This window comes from Papio anubis, chromosome 17 (genome assembly GCF_008728515.1).
Source record: "Papio anubis isolate 15944 chromosome 17, Panubis1.0, whole genome shotgun sequence".
Classification (NCBI taxonomy): Eukaryota; Metazoa; Chordata; class Mammalia; order Primates; family Cercopithecidae; genus Papio; species Papio anubis.
Genome location: NC_044992.1, coordinates 81,071 through 100,928, shown reverse-complemented (window position 1 = coordinate 100,928; position 19,858 = coordinate 81,071). Strand labels below are relative to the sequence as shown.

General features: G+C 57.7%; 1 protein-coding gene across 1 annotated transcript in view; it reads left to right on the top strand.

Annotated features, from left to right (window-relative positions):
- RPH3AL (rabphilin 3A like (without C2 domains)) overlaps positions 1 to 19,531 on the top strand; it is a 171,957-nt gene extending 152,426 nt beyond the window's left edge. Inside the window, 4 exon segments of the mRNA XM_031657227.1 lie at positions 13,936 to 14,034; positions 16,264 to 16,385; positions 16,387 to 16,425; positions 18,112 to 19,531. Coding sequence (XP_031513087.1) covers positions 13,936 to 14,034; positions 16,264 to 16,385; positions 16,387 to 16,425; positions 18,112 to 18,540 — 689 coding nt within the window. The 3' untranslated portion in view covers positions 18,541 to 19,531.
- Positions 19,532 to 19,858: the final 327 nt, after the last annotated feature.

Genomic DNA, 19,858 nt, shown 5'->3' with positions numbered 1-19,858 from the left:
GGAAGCCTGGCCAGGGTCCTGTGGGCGGCCAGGCTGTGCCCGAGAGGACCCGGGATCCCGGCTTCCGAATCCCATGCGTGCCCCGCCGTGGGAGAAGCCGTGTGGAGTGAGGCTCTCGCTCGGCTCCCCACGGTCACTGGCTCTTTCTGTTCTGACTGTTGGGAGTTTTTGGTTGTGAGGATCATGGACCTGAGGAAGGTTGTCCCAGAAGCAGGGCGGGAGACGGAGGGCGGGAGACGGAGGGCGGGAGGTGGAGGGCGGGAGACGGAGGGCGGGAGACGGAGGGCGGGAGGCGGAGGGCGGGAGGCGGAGGCTGGCGAGGCCACAAGGAGACAGACGGGGGCTGAGCTGCTTCTACTTGTGCCAGCTCCATGCTCCCGACGCCCAGTCTGCAGCCTGCCCACCCTCCAAGCCAACACCTGCCCCGCCCCGCCCCGCTCTCAGGGCCCCACGCCCATACTTGGGAGAAGCAGCGATTGGCCCCGTTATTTCTCTTCAGTGTTCGATAGTCAGACATAACGGGCGGCGTCGCCGGCTAAGGCCACTTTTCCCAGAGCAGAGCTGAGGCAGAGCAGGGGACACTTAGGCTTCGTTGATCAACAGCCATCCAACCACAGAACTGGGTGCTTTGCATCTGACGGAGGAGTGAGCTCCCTGTCAATGGGAGCATTCAAGCCCAGAGGCAGGACATTAGAGTGGGGGTCCTGCGGGTCAGAAGCTATGAGAAGCTCACCGTGGGCTGGCACTGTGTGTCGAGTTATGCCCAGGTTGGGAGCAGGGCTGGCGCAGGGCGAGGCCTTCTGTGCTGCAAGATCAGGGAAGCCACGTGGCCCATGCAAGCTTCGGAGCCAGGACCCACGTCTTGTAGTGCTGGAGCCACCGCCCGACCAGAGGCAGAACCGGGACCCACGTCTTGTTTGTTGAGTAGAGCCACGCCGACCGAGCTTGGAACGGGACCTGTCTTTGTGAGTCTTGAGCCACATGACCCAGAGCTTGGGCTTGGGACGTCTTGTGGTCTGGAGCCACCGCCTGACCAGCCAGACGGGTTACGTCTTACGCCGGAGTGCGGGAGCCACCGCCGACCCGAGCTTCGGAACCCGGGACCCGTCTTGTGAGTGCGGAGCCACCGCCCGACAGAGCTTGAACCGGGACCCGTCTTTGTGAGTGCGGAGCCACACGCTGACTGACTTGAACCGGGACCCGTCTTGTGAAGTCGCGGAGCCACCGCCCGGCCAGGCCGAACCCGGGACCCGTCTTGTGAGTCGCGAGGCCACGCCCGGCCGAGCTTCAGACCGGGACCCGTCTTGTGGTGTGGAGCCACCGCGGCCCGAGCTTGGGGCAGGGATCCCGTTTTGTTAGTGCGGAGCCACCGCCGACCCAGGCTTGAACCAGGACCGTCTTGTGAGTGCGGAGCCACCGCCGACCCGAGCTCCGAACCCGGGACCCGTCTTGTGAGTGCGGAGCCACCGCCGACCCGAGCTTCGAACCCGGGACCCGTCTTGTGAGTGCGGAGCCACCCGCTAACCCGAGCCGAGGCCGGGACCCGTCTTGTTTGTTAGTGGAGCGCCCGACCCGAGCTTGAGACGGAACCCGTCTTGTGAGTGGAGCCACCGACCGACTTTGAACCCGGGACCGATCTTCAATGAAGTCTTGAGCCACCGCCGGCAGGCTTGAACCGGGACCCGTCTTGTGAGTGGAGCCGACTGGAAGGCGAACCGGGGACGTGCTTGACAGTGCAGAGCCACGCCAACCCGAGCCGAACCAGGACCCGTCTTGTGAGTGCGGAGCCACCGCCGACCCGAGCTTCGGACGCGGGATCCGTTTTGTTAGTGCAGAGCCACCGCCCGACCGAGCCGGACCCGGGGATACGTCTTTGTGAGTCGCGAACCACCGCCGACCAGACTTACGGACCGGGATCCGTTTTGTTAGTGCAGAGCCACCGCCGACCCAGGCTAATAAGCAGCCCTGTGGCTGCCGTGTTTCCATCAGACGCATATGCTGTTTCCTGACTTCTTCACGCGGCCTGCTATTTATACCAGCCGATCCATTCATTCTTAATGAGGCGCAGTTGTGGCTTGTAGAATGTTTTATTTTCAGACAGGATTGCTCACTGCCCAGAGCCAGCTGCTGCTGTACTGCCTTCCTTCTCTCTCTGTCCCTGAGAGATTTGCATTTTGAAAGCTCAGCCTCCCTCTCCTCACTCCCAGCCCACTCCCCACCCCAGTATTTTGCTTGCAGACTCTGGATTTGCCTGTCACATACACCAGCCACGGTACGTGAATTCCCCGCAGCCTGCAGAGCAGCTGGGAGTGTGTGTTGTACACATCGGGCCGGGGGCTGGAGCTTGCAGGAGGAGGCAGAATGGAGTAGGAAGGCCTCCGTGTCGGGAGGTGGTGCCGTCTGTCCTCAGGGACCAGACATTGCCTGTGTTATGGGTCACAGACTGGGGGAGCGGTGATTCAATCTGGCCTGCTGCTTAAAACTCATTGTCAACTTGTTTAAATGTGGAGAATTCTCATTTTTTTAGAAAATGGAGCTCTGGCTTCTTTTGGGGAAATCAGAAGGTCTGCCGATACCTCCCTGCTGGGGGAGGTTGGTCAGGGTCAGTGGCCGCTCCCCGCTCAGGGGAAGTTGGTTGGTCAGGGTCAGTGGCTGCTCCCCACTACAGTCTCCACCTGGCCCTATTATTTCTGACACCCTTTCAGCATCTCCGTTGCAGTGTTTTTAAGAAGAAAGGGAAACCGTTCTTGTCCCACGTCCCTATGAAAAGAGAGAACAGAAGATAGACCAACAGGGACACCTGTTGCAAGAAAAATGGGCGTGCTTCTCTCAGAAGGGAAGGGTCCTCATGTCCGGCTCACGTCACTCCCTGACCTTCGCACCTGGCCCGTGGAAGGCAGGGGCCTGACCAGGTCACGTCTGTGTGTCTGTTCTCCTAACCCTGACCCCTTGACCCTGCCCCTTGTGGCTGCTGTGATCATGGCGGCAGCTTTTTCAGCAGGGCTTACGGTCCCAGCCCCTGCAGGGCAGGTGTTTTCTGGGGGACTCCTGGGCTGGACAGTCTTGGTGTTGGAAGTCCTTTTTCCTCTCTGGGTGTTGGTTCCCCCACAAGTAGACTGGATGAGGGGCTGGGACAGAGTCTCTTCTCTCCCAGCGTTCACGTCTTACAGGTCTGAATCCAAGGGAATGAAGCTTACCAAGGAATTCCAGGCAGGTGGTAGAGCAGTGGCTGATAAAGCAGCTCTCAGATCAGCCTCTGCTGGAAAGCCCAGCCCCATTTCCGCATTGGCCCCACCCTCTTTGCACACACACGCACAGACAGGCGTGTGCTGCCAAACGAAATCCCGTCAGACCCACCGGCACCCCCGCTGTGCTGGGATAAACGCTCACTAAGTGCCGCGAACTAACCGAAGCTTCCTGCCCAGGTCCTAGGCCCAGGAAGGCCTCTTATGCTCAATTAGCACCTTCTCCGTCTCGTTCATTTTCCTCCCTGCATGGGTTCTACCTCTGAGATCCGGTCCCTCCCTTCCATTCCATTCCTTCCATTCCTTCCTTGTTCCCTCCCTTCCTCCACCCTCCCTCCACCCAGCACCTGCATAGAAAGGACCGTTAGGGTGTCTTTAGACTCCACAAAGAACCCTTCATGGGCCCGTGCTTGGCACCCCTCCAGAAGCCACTTGTCCACATCTCCTGGTGCAGGTCTGCTGCTTGGGTCAAGAAAACAAACCATCAAACAATGTCATAGACAGTGGTGTCTGTGGCTCTGGTCCAGCCAATTTGGGGTGAATGTAGATTGGCACAGGACAGGGAGGGTGGCCGCCCGCGCTGCCCGGGCAGCGGTGGGTTGGCTGGGAGGAGACACTTTGACAGTGCGGCCTTAGTGTTTCTCAGGCGGCTGCACCATTCCTGCCCATTTCGGCTGAGCCTGGGTACCATTTGCCCATCTGTATCTGTGCGGAATTTAAAGGGCCGGGCTTTGGCCAGTGCCGAGTCAGATAAAACCTTCGGCGGCAGCGGCCACGGATGACCGTTTGCTGATTTGTAGCGTACACATGCTGGGGCTATTGCATCTCTGTTATTCGTCCTGCCCCATGTGGGCGCACTATTGTGTTTTGCAGAAACTACATTACGGAGAGGTCAAATAATCCGCACCGTCGTCTCAGCATGGAAAGGCAGAGAAATACCCGCAGCGGTCAGGAAACCGCCCTTTCCGTGAATCTCCGGGGATTGGGGCCCGCGCTCTGCGATGTTTTTGAAAGGAAACCCACCACGAATTTTGTTTGACCTTTGGGCCCTTGGTTGGCCAGACACACAGAGCGAGGGTGGTGGGCGAATGGAGAACCCCAAGAGAAGTCGGAACCTGAATGAGCTACTGTTGCTTTCCTCACCTGCTGCACCTGACCCCTTCCCCCACCCGCCCGTTGTGGGCCTCCTCGCTGGCTTAGAGATTGGTTTCCAAGAAAAGGCCCTCATCAGCCACACCACGGAAGTCAGGAGCGTGGCTGTCGCCTCTAATCTGCCCAAGACCCAGTGGCAACCTTAGCTGCAGCTGAAGCCGATCCCAGCTCCAGTGACATCTGGGCCTGCCTATATCTTAGCTGAACTGGGAGAGTGGAGCCCAGCCCCCAAGGGCCAGCCTCCTGGCTGCCCTCAGGTGTGCAAGAGCTCATTATTGTGCCCTGGCGTGTATTGTGCCTGGCGTGTGAAGCAAAGCGTGTATGTGTGCCGCAAGTAATGTGCCAACCATGTGCCCGGTATAATGAACCTCCTGACCCATCCCGGAGGGCCTGCCTTGTGCAGTGAAGCACGTCCGTCTCCAGCCGCTCACCTGTCTCGGGGACTAAGTGAAGTGATGAATAATCCGGGGCCTCCACTTGCTTTAGCCTGACTGTGGCGGGGGCCTGGGGACCAGCGCCTGGCTCTCAGCTCAGCTCGCAGCCCTCTCCCACGGCCTCCTGTCCGTCACAGGTGAAGCCTGGAGCCTGCCGCGTGGAGGCTAGGCTTTGGGGCCGCTGCTGGTGTCCGGGCTTAGCTGGGGCTGGCCTGCAGGGGGCTTAGCGGGCGGGGCCTCCCTGCCTGGCTTGCCCCTGGGGTAGACAGGGAGATCAGGCAAACAGGCAGCCTGACCTAAAGCTGACCACAGACCCTGAGATTCAAGTCAAAAGATTAGGGGAAACTAGAGAGGCAAACCAGAATAAGAAACAGGAGGCCCTGAGGGATGTGACAGACCTAGGGAGAAAAACCGGAGATGGAAACCTGCTTGATGAAACGTCCTAAGAGGGAGCTGTGGCATGAACCAGAAGGAGGAACCAAGAGACACTCAGGAGAGGCTCCAGACACACAAAAGGCATGAACCTGTGGAGGAAATGGGAGACAACCAAAGAAATTCAGAGGCAGAGGGAGATTTTAGAAACATCAGCAAGAGGCCGGGTGCTATGGCTCACGCCTGTGATCCCAGCACTTTGGGAGGCCGAGGCAGGTGGATCACTTGAGCCCGGGAGTTCGAGACCAGCCTTGACAACATAGCAAGACCCTGTATCTATTTAAAAAAAAAAAGCAAGAGAGGCAAAAAGAGATGAGGTGAAAGAGTGGCGAGAGACCCAGACACACACACACCAAGAAAGAGCTGATCAGGAGACACACACAAGCCACATACCGGCACAGTTGTGGGCAGGAGGCACGGACTTGCTGTGCTTCATCTCTGTGATAAACCAAAAGCCGTCATCATCCCTGACAGCTGGAGCCACACCCAACCCAGGCCGGACGTATACACCATGCACACTGAGCCTGGAGCCTTTCTCCTGAGCCAGCGGGACTGTCCTGGCCCCAGAGGAGTCCACTCCTGGCCTCTGCTTTTCCTGTTCTCTGCCCAGGATGCCTGGCACGCCCCAGGCTCAAGCTGATTGCAGTATCTCGTATACCCCATCCCTTTAATTCCACCTCTTCCAGAGCCCGCTGCGACACGTCCTGGGGAGTCCGTAGCCCCTTAGCGTTTCTCTGGAGGCGTTCTTGTCTTCCCATCAAATCCAACCTTCGCTCTGTCTAGAGCTCCCTCAAAGCAGTCCCTGCAGGGACCACAAGATTTCAATGCTGGTGACCACATTGCTATTGATTTGCGGATTTGTCTTCATTTATCCGGTCCACATGTCTCTGGGCCTGAAGGAGGGAGTAAATGAACATCGATGGTAAATGAATAAGCAAGCACAGGACAGCCTCCTCCACTCCTGAGGTCGTTCCCAATCCCACAGCTGTGCCCATCAGCATCTCCACGTACCTGGGAGGGCTGTCAGCGGGGGCCTTTCCTGTTGGCGGCCTGGGCGGGGGACTGGCCGAGGGGGCTCAGGGTGCCCGGCATATAAGCCTCTCAGGGTAGTCCTGAGGCTGTCAGGCGTGGTCAGGTTGGCATGGCCGGGGGGCCAGATGTACACCGAATCTCGACTCCAGGGCCCTGAGGGGAGAGGCGGGGCCAGGCTCAACAGAAACCTCTTCTGGCTGCCAGTGGGCTCCTCCCTAAGAGGTCAGGCTCTGCAGGCCCCAGGGTTTGCCACTCCCTTCCAGCCTACCTGGGAGTTACCAAACCCAAGGGAAGGCTTGTTTCTGGCCTGCACCCGTGGAGGTGGGTTTGGAAGAAATGGGACACTCATCCGTGTCTAGAGCAGGCACTTCCACAGCTCCTCCCCATTCAGCTACTTCCTTGGGCTGAGAACCGGCACCCTCCCTGAGTGTCCCTTTGGGGGAGGCTGGGAGGCAACCTAGTCCCTCTCGTGGCTCAGAAGGGCTGCCCGCCCTGCTCTGTCAGAGCTGGTGCTGGGGAGTGGGAGGCGGGCCCGGGAGCCCTAGGTCACCGTTCCCTCTGTGGCCAGCCCTTGCTGACCCCAGCCGGCCCTGCTGTCTTTGCGCAGCGCGGTTTCCCGTCCTGGGGAGGAGTTTCGGGAAAACAGCAGGCTCACAGAAATTGCCACCCGCCGTTGTCAAAGCCCCAGCCGTGGGGCTGCATATTCAGGTCTGGCCTCGACCTCGTGTGGTGCCTGAAGCTGTTGAGGAAGTCAAGGCAAGCATCGGTAGGAGCTAAGAAATGTAGGCGGCATCCTAAGAGGCGGGGAGAGGGAGGAGGTCGCATCTTCCCTCCAGCTGGCACCGGTTGGCATTCCTTGGGTTTATTTGAGGAGACTTTTCCAGTGGAGGGTAGTTTGAATGGGTTCGAGGGGTGGATTGGGTTCAGAATTTTTTAAAGAGAAATATTTCAAACCAGCATTTTACATTTGCAGGCGTTTGTCGATGGTGAAGTTGTTTTATGCTACTGCAGGAAGACTGAGGTTGAAGGAGATTCATTGTTGCCCAGGAGCCTCGAGGGCGGGATGAAACAACCCTAGCTACAGAAGCTGACTGGGGACCACTGCGGCCTCTACTCACGACAGGAAAAGAAGTCCAAGAGAGAGCAGAAGGCATGGTGGGGCCGGGGGACTGGCGGCGTGGAAGGATTTCTGGGGTAGAGTGGCCCGCTGGGTCCAGGCGGAACCCTGGATAGAAAGCACAGGTTCCGTCCAGCTCTGCCTCTGAATGGCTTCTGAAGGCATCCTGTGTCCTGGGTGTCCTACAAAGCCCAGCTTGGGAACCCACGCTCCCTCAAAAGGGGTGAGTCCGCCAGCGAGGGTTGGCCGAGACACCCAGGGGCCAGCTGTGCTGGCATTGGTCTCCCTATCAAGAGTACCTACCACAGGCCGAATTACCCGTGCATTCTTCTTTTGACCCTCGACAGCCCTCTTTTTTGACCCCTCACGACAACTCCGTGGGAGCCCCCAATCCCCCTTTCCACAGGGAGCCCCTGAGCACACAGGTAAAGGACTGCTCCAGGGCCGGACACTCACGCCTGTCATCTCAGCACTTTGGGAGGCCGAGGCAGGAGGATTGCTTGAACCCAGGAGTTAGAGACCAGCCCTGGCAAGTAGGGAGACGACGTCATTACAAAAAGTGAAAACTAGGAAACTGGCCTAAAGTCATACCGCTGGGAAGTGGCAGAGGCAGGGCACCAACCCAAGGCTCAGAGCCAGAGACTCCCCACCCCAGACTCCCCTCCTGCTGCCGCCAAGATGGAGCCCGGCCTTGGGAGGCATCTCAGTGGGACTTCAGGCCCCACATCCTACCCTTCGTGCAGGTGGAGCGGCCGTCCCCCGTCCCAGCAGGGACCGAGAGCCCTGCGTCTCTGCAGCTGGGCCTGCCTGATGGGCTGGAGACGGCTAATGGGGAGTGTCTACCCTCCCCGGGGCCTTATCATCGTTCCTTTACATTAAGAGAATTTTTTTGTTTTGTTTTTAGTCTGCAAAATTTTCCACCATCTGCTTTGCCTTGGCAGCATGTTTGCTGAAAATATCTCTTTTCCTCTATAATTCCCATAATTTCTGGGGGCTTTGGGAGCCTCCAGGCGGAGCAGTGGTAGCTCACAAGTGCCTCCCAAACTCACAGGCTGTCCTTTTTGTACCGGGCAGCAGCGTCGTATGGCCCAGAAGGAGCATTTCCCCATCCCCAGACCAGGGAGGGGCACCAGGGCTGTCTCCACCAACGGGCCGACCCGAGGCTGAATCCCAGGATTCAGGACCCAGGTGGGTTTCCAGGTCAGTCTCCTCAGGTTTTGTAGCGAAGCCTGGAGAGATACCTTGGGTCACGCAGAGAGGTGGTGGCTGAACAGAGCCTGGAAGCAGGGCCCCCCGCTGGCCCCAGTGGGCAGTGCCGCGGAGCCACACGCTGGGGCGTGAACTTGTCCCCCGGACCATCCCAGGTCGTGGGCTTCCACAGCACAGCTGCCGCCCGTGTCCTGTGAGGCACTCAAGAGTTTCCAGAAGGAAAGGCTCTTCCCCCCGCTCCATGTACCAAAACGCTGAGTTTCCATGGTGACAGTCAAATTGCAAATCCAGCCAAGAGTGAGCAGGAGAAAGACAAGCTGGCCTCTCCCCAGAGAAGTGGGCACGGCTGGCGCTGGGGCTGGCTGCTGCTGAGGATGAACGCCGGGCAGGCAGGCAGCCCTTCCGGGCCGTGGTGGGGAAGCCTCAGGGATGCCAGGTCCCCAGCAAGTGGCTCAGGCCCCCGTGGTGAGGCTGGAGGCCCCCACCCCTGCCCGGAGCTCAGGTCCCCGTGGTGAGCCCGGGAGGGCTTCCCCACCCCTGCCCGGCTCAGGCCCCCGTGGTGAGCCCGGGAGGGGCTTCTCCCCACCCCTGCCTCGGCTCAGGTCCCCGTGGTGAGCCCGGGAGGGGCTTCTCCCCACCCCTGCCTCGGCTCAGGCCCCCGTGGTGAGCCCGGGAGGGGCTTCTCCCCACCCCTGCCTCGGCGGCAGCCAGGTGACTCCATCTGATACTTCTTCCTCCGAAAGGCAGGTGGGACAGCCTTCTCCCTGGTGTACTCCCGTCTTCCATCTGAAAAATCAGACGTGGGCAGAATACAGGGCTCGTCGGCGAGCCATCCCAGACTCAGCCTTTGGGGAATTAAAGAGGAAAAAATATATCAGCCTTCAGACACAGCGTGGTGTGTTGAGGATGGAAGAGCAAGGGCCAGAAGATGCGTGAGCCTACAAGCTTTGTTAATAGGCCTGGAAGACTGACAGTCCCAGCTGCTATGGAGGGAGAAAGGTGGCAACGGCAATCGAATGGCAAATTAGCTGAGGTCTGGGTTTTACGGTGACGTTTCAGCGGAGGGAGGAAGAAGAAGAGGCTCCCCCTCTGCAGCCCGAGGAAGCCAGGAATATCTGGGGACACCGTGTTTGTGCCGGGCCAGGGCCTTCTCAGCGGAGTTTGCTCGGTGTGGCCCGTCCATCCTGCCAGTACATGCCAAGGCTGCTGCGGGCACTGCTGACTTCCTTTGGTTTATTTCTTTTGAGTGGTGTTTATTCGAGTGGATTAGAAATGGGATTTGGGTCCGTACCACAAAGACCTCTAAGCCCCAGTTTGAAATCCCAGGCACAGCGAGCAGCGATGCTCCAGCCACGGAGAGGCTCCTCCCCACTTCTTCAGGGCTGTGGCCCTTTGGGGTCTATAAACGGAGACGAAGAACAAGCTGACTGTAACTCGGGGAGGGTCGCTACCTTTTTTTGTTAATCGTGGTGCACACGGGCACCACGTGGGGACTAGGCCATTGTTGTCTTGCGGTTTTTGCCTGCTCCCAGCCCAACTCCATAACCTCGTGTGATAGATGACAGAACAGGGAAGAGGGGAGACGGAGGGTGAGACTGTCTCCCTAACCCCAGTCCTGGGACATCCCATCCCGTCGTCTCCTTCCAAGTCCTTTGGCATCTGTCCCTTTGCACCAGAGGAGCCCGGCACTGCGTGGCACCACAGAGCCCCATGCCCACCCCCAGCCCTGCACTGTGTAGATTTTGCATATGAGCCGTGGGGGAGATGGGACATTCCAAGTCAGGAAGCATGACTAGACCTCCCGTAAGCATCTCTGCCAGAGAGAGGCGGACAGCAGCGTGGAGGCGAGCCGCCCTGCCCTCCGCAGGACTGTCCTCCTGCTGGACACCTCCCTGCTCCCGGGGGCATGAGCCACGGGCCTCTAACTTCACCGTAGCTGCCCCAAGGGCAACATGGAGAACGACGTGCTCCAGGAGCCCAGCAGGAATCCCTGGCTCCTTCCCACCTCCTCCTATCCCTGTTTCATGGGACCCATGAGGTTGGCATCTAATCAGTGAGTCAAAACTACACACATGCTTGTAAAACCGGACGCCCACGAGGTCTAGTCTTGGTGGAATCGTGATCAAAGCAGCTCAGTCCAGGACCCAAAAAACAATCACAAAATAAGGCAGGTTTTCAAAGTGATTCAAATAATGACACAATAACAACAATAACACACACAATATTATTATCATCACCAGGCACGCAGACCTCACACAGCCATTTCACAGCCATGCCCCTGGGCAGGCTCCATCTCCTGCTGGGCTACAAGGCCACAAAGTCCAAGGAGCCAAAGCACAACTCTTCCCCCGGACAGCAGGACAGAAAGAGGCAGAGCCTTTGAGCAGATGGAGGAAGGAGTTGCCAGGCTCCAACTCCCCATGTTTCCATCACTTCCGTCCCAGCACACAACACAGAGGACACAAGACAGGACATAGAGGGACAACATGAGAGGCCACCGAGGGACACAGGAGGGAGGGCCCACAGAGAAGAGAGGCCACAGGAAGGAGAGGGGAGGAGGCCACAGAGAGGGAAGGCCACAGACAGGGGAGGCCACGGGGAGGGGAGGCCATGGGGAGAGGACACAGAGGGGGAAGAGGGGAGGAATGGAGGGGAGGAGAGAGGCACAGGAAGGAGAAGCACAGGAGGAAGGGGAGACGGAGGAGGAAAATAATGGGGAGGCCACAGAGGGCACAGATAGGGGGAAACAATGGAGGGAGGGGAGGGAGATTCAACATGAGGGATACCAGATGGGGATACCACGGGATGACATTCAACAAGATCAGATACCAATGGGAGGGATACCACGGGGATGAGCACACGGAGGATGAGGACGGACAGGAATGGACACAGGGAGGGGATAAAATAACAGAGGGATAAATAACAATGGGGAGGGAGGGAATGGAGAGGACAAGAGGGGGAGGGGCAGAGGGAAGAGAAGAGCCAACAGGGAGGGAAGAGGGAACAGAGGGAGGGGGAGGAGGACACGGGGAGGAGGGGGGAGGAATGGAAATACAGAGGAGGGGCCACAGGGAGGGGAGGCCACAGAGAGGGGAGGCCACAGGGAGGAAAGGCCACACCAGCCTCATTTGCATGTGCAATTTGGTGTCCGCCCTCGAGGAGCCTCATGACCTGCTAGGGGAAGCAGACATGCAAACAGCAGAAAGTGGTTTGGTGCCATTGTAGCAGAGAGCACAGGGTGTTCAGCCAGCCAGGGCACAGGTGAGATGGGCTTCCTGGAGGAGGCAGTTTTCTAACTGGTCCGAGAGAAAACAGATGGGCAGGGCAGAGGCAAGCCAGTCCCAGTGGGAGGTGGTGGCAGGAGGCACAAGCTGCAGGAGGCTGGAGGCACCCAGGGCGAGACAACGAGGGGCGTGGGATGCAGTTGGAAATGCAGACAAAGGGCAGGAGCCCAGTGTGGTCCTGGGGGCATGGGGAGCCTTTAAAGACGGTGAAGCTGGGATCAGCTACCCTCGGTATAGACAGATTTTGTTTCCGGCCTTATCTCCCACCAGCGGGTACCATGGCTCAGGGCTGTTTGGAAGACGGAGGAAGATGGCACTCAGGGCCCAGCACAGTGCCTGGCATAAGAGCTCAACCCGCCCTAACCTTCCTCCATAAACACCAGCGTTTTACATTCCCCAAGGAAAACCCTGACAGGCACCCTGACTCCTGCCCATCTGCTGAGTTTCTCACTTGTGAGAGCTGGTTACCCTTGATCCAGACCTTTCTGTGCAGTTGTACTCGGTATTGCAATGATATCACTTAATTAAATGTTATGCAAATTGACGGAAAGAGTTGTAAAAGAGACAGAATTGTTTCATGAAAACTGAGACTTTGGAAAGTCGTTTTTGTTCGTTTGTTTGTTTGTTTGAGATGGAGTCTCGCTCTGTCACCCAGGTTGGAGGCAATGGTGCGATCTCAGCTCACTGCAACCTCTGCCTCCCGGGTTCAAGTGATTCTCCTGCCTCAGCCTCCCGAATAGCTGGGATTACAGGAGCCCGCCACAACACCAAGCTTATTTTTGTATTTTTAGCAGAGACGGGGTTTCACTGTGTTGGCCAGCCTGGTCTTGAGCTCCTGACCTCAAGTGATCCACCTGCCTCGGCCTCCCAAAGTGCTGGGATTACAGGCGTGAGCCACCGCGCCCCACCCCGGAAAGTTTTGAGGGAAGCAACTTGCTTTATAAAAATCTATGGAATTAGCAGGACAAGTGTGAGAACCAAGAGGAAGAAACGGAAAAAGGAGGATTCTACAGTTGTCCTGCTTTGCCAGGGTTTGTGGGTCCCGCTGCAATTCAGAGAAACTGCAACTGGGGTCGCAGACAGTGCAATACGTGTGCAGTTTATACCTGAGAGACTGTGCGGACCAGTCTTGCAGAAGCACCCAAGCCTGGCATCGAGAGATTGGTGAATGGATGTACATTTCTGTGTTTAAAATAGAACGTTTAAAGGGTAGCTATATCCTGTATTATGACTCCCACTGTTGATTACCCAGCCAAATACGGTTTCCATGTAGTCCAGAAAACAGAGTTTCTCCACGGTAGGTGTTCACTGTGACAATATCCTCGCCTCCCCTTGCTGGGATTCCAGCCCCGTCCGTCTGGCTCCCTTCCGCATTTGCGAGGCCCCACTGTGCGTTACTGGATGAGCTGGGATGAGAGCCCAGGCCTGCTGGCTCCCAGTTCCGTTCTTGCAGTGAAATCAGAGGGTGGTGAGCAGGGTCTGTGGAACCAGCCTGCTGGGAGGAGACTCCTGGCTCTTCCACTACAACTTGGGTGTGTGCCCCGTTTTCTTGCCTGTGAAATGGGGGTCGTGCTGTTCCCTACCTCCCAGAGTTGTACTGAAGCTTCGGTGAATGTGTCTGTGGAAAGTGCCTGGAGTGCTCCCCGAGGGTCAGCGCTCAGCTCGGACTCTCCCCACCCCGCACCCGCAGGGCAGGCCTTGGGCCTTTTGCCTCCCGAGTGGAGGCCTCAGAGCCGTCCCGTCTGCACCGTGGTGAGAATCAGCCTCCGCCGCGGCAAGTGGGTTCTGGTTCTGCCAGAGGAACTAGAACGGGGGGTGGCGTGTGGAGATGGCTGGCCAACGGGCGAACGCTGTCTGCTGGTCACGCAGAGCCCACGTCCCAGCCTCCTCACACCAGGACTCGCCTCTTTGGCCGGCAGAAGCGCGTGTCCCCCCATCCCCAGGCCGTCGTTCCTGCCCCGGCCCCTCCGCCCGTGCCTGCAGGAGAGGCTGGTGGGGTGACCTCCTGTGCTCTGGTCTGTCTCTTCCAGTGGTTTCCAGCGACAGTGACAGTGACTCGGATCTCAGCTCCTCCAGCCTAGAGGACAGACTCCCACCCACTGGGGTCAGGGACCCGAAAGGTGACAAACCCAGGAGGAGCCAGGCGGGGCCAAATGCTGCTTATCGGGCTGGGTGCACTCCTGCCTGGGCAACAAGAGCAAAACTCCGCCTCAAAAGAAAAAGAGAGGTCACGCCGGGTGGCTCAAGCCTGTAATCCCAGCATCTTTAGGAGGCCCCAGATCGATCACGCAGGTCAGGAGATCGCATCCATCTCATGCAACACGTGAAACCCTCGCCTCTACTAAAAAATACAAAAACTAGCCGGGCCAGGTGGCAGGCTGCCTGTAGTCCCAGCTACTCCGGAGGCTGAGGCAGGAGAACAGCGGAACCTGGGAGGTGGGAGCTGCAGTGAGCTGAGATCCGCCACTGCACTCCAGCCCGGCGACAGGAGAGACTGGCTCTCAAAAAAAAAAAAAAAAGAAAAAGAGAAAGAAAAAGAAATGAAACTATTAGGCTGGGCACAGTGGCTTTGCGTCTGTAATCCCAGCACTTCAGGAGGCCGAGGTGAGTGGATCGTGAGGTCTTGAGACCATCCTGCCCAACATGGTGAAGCCCCGCCTCTACTAAAAATAAGAAAATTAGCCGGGCGCGGTGGCGGGCGCCTGTAATCCCAGCTACTTGGGAGGCTGAGGCAGGAGAATCACCTCAGTCTGGGAGGTGGAGGTAGCAGTGAGCCGAGACCGCGCCACTGCACTCCAGCCTGGGGACAGAGCGAGACTCTGTCTCAAAAAAAAAAAAAAAAGTGCTGCTTATTTCCGAGGCCCCAGGCACAGAGTAGCTTTGCTGCACCTGGGATTGCTGCTTCCCAGAGGGTGTCCACGGAGTTCTTCTACATCTGGAAGGAGAAGCGGGCCTAGGGACGGGACAACCAGGCTCTTGGAGGCTCCTCTGTACACACAGTGGGGGAAGGAGAGCAGGCAAGGGACAGGAGTCAGGGCCAGCCAGGCCACCGCATGCCCTTGGCTCACACACCTGGGACTCCTCCCGCGCCCACCTGTGAGCGTTCCCCAGCTGAGAGTTCATCTCCTGAATCGTGAGAGCTGAGAAAATCAGGTACAGAACTCCCTGCACTAGGTCATTCCTGCCATGAAACCACCGTGGGGTCCCCAGGACCTGCTGCGACCTCTGGGCCTGCATTTCCTTCTCGTTAGCAAGTGAGACAGAACGGGTGGCCTCCAAAGCGCCTTCTGACTTGGATATCCCTGAGCTCACCCTCTGGGACCTGCCTTATGAAAGAGAGTTAACTGGGGCATTGAGACTGGTGCAGAGAAGGCCTGGGAGAGGCAAGGAAAGACATTTTCCTGTCCTTCAAACACACGAAGGACTTCTGGAAAAAAAGCTTCAGTCAGTCACTCCACAGGTCAGAACTGGGATCCTTGACAGAAATTTCAGGGAGGCCAATTTTAGTACCTAAGAAGAAAGGGTTCTGTAATAACTGCCCCAAACAGGAATGAAATGCCTTGGGGGTCCTGTCTTGGGACCAAGACTGGGTTGGGAATGGAAGTTTGAGCTAAATCAGAGCCGGCAAAGGCCTGGCACACGTACCACCACCCTCCACTCCCGTGACCATGGCAGACATTACTAGGTGCTCGTGATACTCTTTCCACAGAGCCCTGATGTGCCCTCCGAATCATCCTCAGTGCAGTTTTCTAAGTGGCCAATATCAGTAGGTAGAGATGGTGCAAGAGATGAAAACTGTCCCCGGACCAGTGACTTCCTAGGCCCCTCAGGCTGAAGATTCTAGAGATTTAGAAGAGTATAAAGGAAACTTACCTGCCGGCCTCGGTTTCCAGGGCAGGCTTTATACTCCCTTCTGCCTCCCACCGCGGGCTCTTGTGCCCTCGCTCCACACCCACCCTCAGCTCTAACCAAGCAGGACTGGGAGACAGCGAAGCAGCGGGCTCCACGTCTGCTCTCTTGGCCAGGCCAGGACCAGAAACCATGTTTGAGTGAAGACCCTTTAGTGAGTTAAGGCAGCAGTCAACATCTCTCTCTTATTTGGTTAACCGAAATACATATCAACCCCCACCCATTCCGTGATCATTGTGGATTTTCAAGTTGGTGACGTGTGACTTAGTGAAACGACCTGCAGGCCCGTTCTTGGACCCAACAGCAGCGGTCAGAGGGTGGGGTCATGCCAGAGCCTGGCAGCCATTTGGGTGGGGTGGGGGCAGACGTCCCATGGAGACCCACCACAGTTCCGAACGAGGAACTGGACTGAGACCACCCTGTCTCAGTTTGAGATCCACAGGCCCACACGTGGTCTCCCACAGGTGGCAGTGTGGAGGCCCCCAGGATGGGGTTCACGTACCCGCCGGGCCACCTCTCCGGGAGCCAGAGCAGCCTGGCCGGTGAGATGGGGACAGGCTCTGCCGACCCACAGTGGGGGACCCTACCCCAGGCCGCCCCGAAGGGCCCCGGTGAGTATCCAGCTGCTGTCTTCTCCCCTCTCCTGCCCCCGCTGCTGCGTCCTCTCTCACTCACTCCTTCCAAACTGGAGACTGGTTGGTGACATTTTCAATTCTGCATGTTTACCAAGCACTGTGCGGGGAACCAGGTGAGCCAGACCCCGTCCCTGCCTGCAAGGAACAGAGAGAGGGACCCGGAATGAGAACGGTAACCATCCCTGGCCGCTCTCACTAATTACAGCAGTGGTCACCATCCTCCGCTGTGTAAAACGTGCCGGCTCCTCTGGGCCGAACCTTCGTTCTGTTGGCAGAGTGGCTGGGAGGCTTATTGTCCCCATTTGATGGGTGTAGAAACCAAGGCACAGAGAGAGTGCCGGGAGAATCGTGGGCTCCCACCCTGCCCTGTGCCTCTGGACCCAGTCCTGGCTGGCCCGGGAACATCCTGTGGCGGGGGTGGGAGGCTTCTTAAACTAAAGCCAGAGAGAACTGCGCAGGTGCAGGATCAGCCCTGTCTCCTTCAAGAAGGAAGCTCCGGGCAGGTTGGGCCCCTCCCTGGCCAGAGGATTCATGGGTCCACGTGTGCACCAGGGCGGCAGCTGATCTCTGTCCCCGGAGGTGGAGGGCACCTGGCAGCCCCCCGCGGGAGCGCCTGCCCCACCCCTCTCCTTCCCCACTTGATGGTTCCCCAGGAGCTGCAGAGCATCCGGGAGGCATCTGTGGCCGCAGAGCGGACCCTGCCCCCTCCCTCTGGCCTCCTGGAGGTCCTCCACAGAGGACAGTGTGGAATCCGGCAGCCCTGAGTTCTTGTCCCAGCCTTGCCACCCACAGCCACGTGACCTTGAGCAGACTCCCCAGGTTGAACCATATGAAATTGCATTTAAAAAATTTTTTTTGAGACAGGATCTCATGCTGTTGCCCAGGCTGGAGTGCACTGGTGTGACCACAGTTCACTGCAGCCTTGACCTCCTGGGCTCAAGAGGTCCTCCTGCCTCAGCCTGCCAAGTAGCTAGGACTGTTGGCAAGTGCCGCCAGGCCCGGCTAATTGTTTTGTATTTTTCAAAGGGACGGGGTCTCCCTGTGTTGCCCAGGCTGGTCTTGAACTCCTGGGCTCAAACAGTCCTCCCACCTTGGCCTCCCAAAGTGTTGGGATTACAGGCAAGAGCCACTGCACCCAATTGAAATTCTGTTTTTCTGGTTCAAAAACGTGAAATATCAGTAGTTTGATATGGTTCGCCCTTAGGTTTGATCTCTGCGCCCAGTTCTGTTATCAGTACGGTGTCCTTCGCAGGGTTCTGGGGAGAGAAAAGTCAGTGTCATGTGGACGGCCTTCCCCTAGGAGGTCCTCAGTAAACGTCCGGTAATAAAGGGGGAAGCCGTGTGGCCTAGCGCAGAGAGGGGGTTCCTGGGCTTAAGAAACAATGTGGGAAGGATGGGCGTGGAGGAGGATTTTCTATCTCCCTGCCCATTTGCTCCTTGCGGCATCCTGAGGTCGCCACGTTGGCCACCTGGGTTAGGAGGGGGCCTGAAGCCCAGAGGGGCAGGTGACTTCCCTGCCATCACACAGCAGAGCAGAGCTGTCAGCAGAAGGCTGCCTTCCCCTCCAGCCCCTCCGTCTCATTCCCAAAGGCTGGGCTGTCACTGGGGCGGGAGGGACTCCACCCCTGCTCACCCTGCGGTGGCCTCTTCTCTCCTCCAAAGGTAAAAGACACACCTGGACGAGCCCCCAGCGCTGACGCGGCTCCAGCTGCCAGGGCTGAGGCGTTTGGTGCCTGGAACAGACTTCCCTGCGGAGGATTCGTGCCAGACCCTGCCCGGCTCCCACGACCGGTCCTTGTGCCCTCGCCAGCCACCCTGTTGGCCATGACTCAACAAACCAGTGTTGGGAGCTGTCTGCCTCCCCGACCCAGTGCCTTTCTGCGCCCCTTCTCTCCCGGGGAGCTGTCTGCATCCGCCGCCCCCTCCAACCACTGCCCTCAGCCCCTGACCTTATTTATTGCCCTCCCCTCCCACACCCCCAACCTACCTTGTGATGATTTTAAGTTTGTGTGTGTGTTGGGTTGGGCTGGGGGCTTCCCACACGCAGTGTCCGAGCGGCCGCCTGGCCGGGCTTTCTCGTTGCTGTATTAATGGAAGACGAAATGCTAGGGCACGGCCTCTGAAGCTGCGTGTGGTCCCTTAGAGGCGAGCCCTGGAGCCAGAGCAGTGAGCGTGAGATTCACCCACCCTCTCCCTCTCCCTTCAGCTCTGGGAGGCAGGAGCAGTGCCCCCTCCCATGGGCTGGCCCAGGACCGCAGGCAAAACCTGGCTCTGGTTTCTTTGGTTTTTGTATGTTTGTTTGTTTTTGAGACAGAGTCTCGCTCTGTTGCCCAGGCTGGAGTGCAGTGGCGCAATCTAGGTTCACTGCAACCTCTGCATCCCAGGTTCAAGCGATTCTCTCACCTCGGCCTCCTGAGTAGCTGGGATTACAGGTGCCCGCCACCACACCCAGTTCATTTTAATAGTTTCAGAAGGGATGGGGTTTCTCCATGTTGGCCAGGCTGGTCTTGAACTCCTGGTGTCAAGTGATCCACCCGCCTCGGCCTCCCGAAGTGCTGGGGTGACAGGTGTGAGCCACCGCGCCCAACCCTGTTAGGTTTCTTTGAATCCCCTCATGGCCTGCCTGGTTTTTGCTCAGCCTGTCTTCAGCTTGAGGAGCTGGGAAGCTCCGGTGGACGCTGTGAACTCACTCACTGAAGAGCAGCCTTCAGGTGCATCCCCGGCCAGGGCACGTGGCTCCGTCCGCCATGAATTCACTTCTCTTCAGGAGGTTTGGCTTGGCATGAAAATACTTCATTCAGAGTATGGGCAAATGCTTCTGGAAAACCCTTCCCTGAAGAGAGAGAACGTACGCGTGTGTGTGTGTGTGTGTATGTGTTGGTCGGTGTTCACACCCTCCCATCCTTCCTGCCTCCTGCCCCAAACCCTGGGTCCCTGGGTCTGGAAGGGCCTCCTCTCCAAACTGGGAGCTCCTGGGCCCCCACCGTTCACTTTTTGTCCTAGCTGCTGGCAAATAGTAAAGAAACTCACTTTCCCTGTGGCACGTTATGCTTCAGAATTAAAACAAGGAAGATTAACATTTGCATTGAGCCACTGTGTTGATCAAAAGACCGTGATTGCCTGTGTTTCCGAGACGCATCAGTGGAAAAAACTGTGGTGCCTTGACTTGCTGGAACACTTCCTAAGCTGCCGTGAAAGGAGGGGCCAGATCTGTGTGTTCATGCAGCTCACACACGTGATGCTGAACAGATAAGGCCATCTACACACAAATAATCAGAATGAGTTCTACAAACGTACATGTACGTACGTAAAAGTGTCTTTTAAATGGACAAGCACTTCGGCTTACGTGTGGTGCACTGAATATATTCATGTTTTCCTCTGTCCCTCAAAACCCCACTAGAATGACATA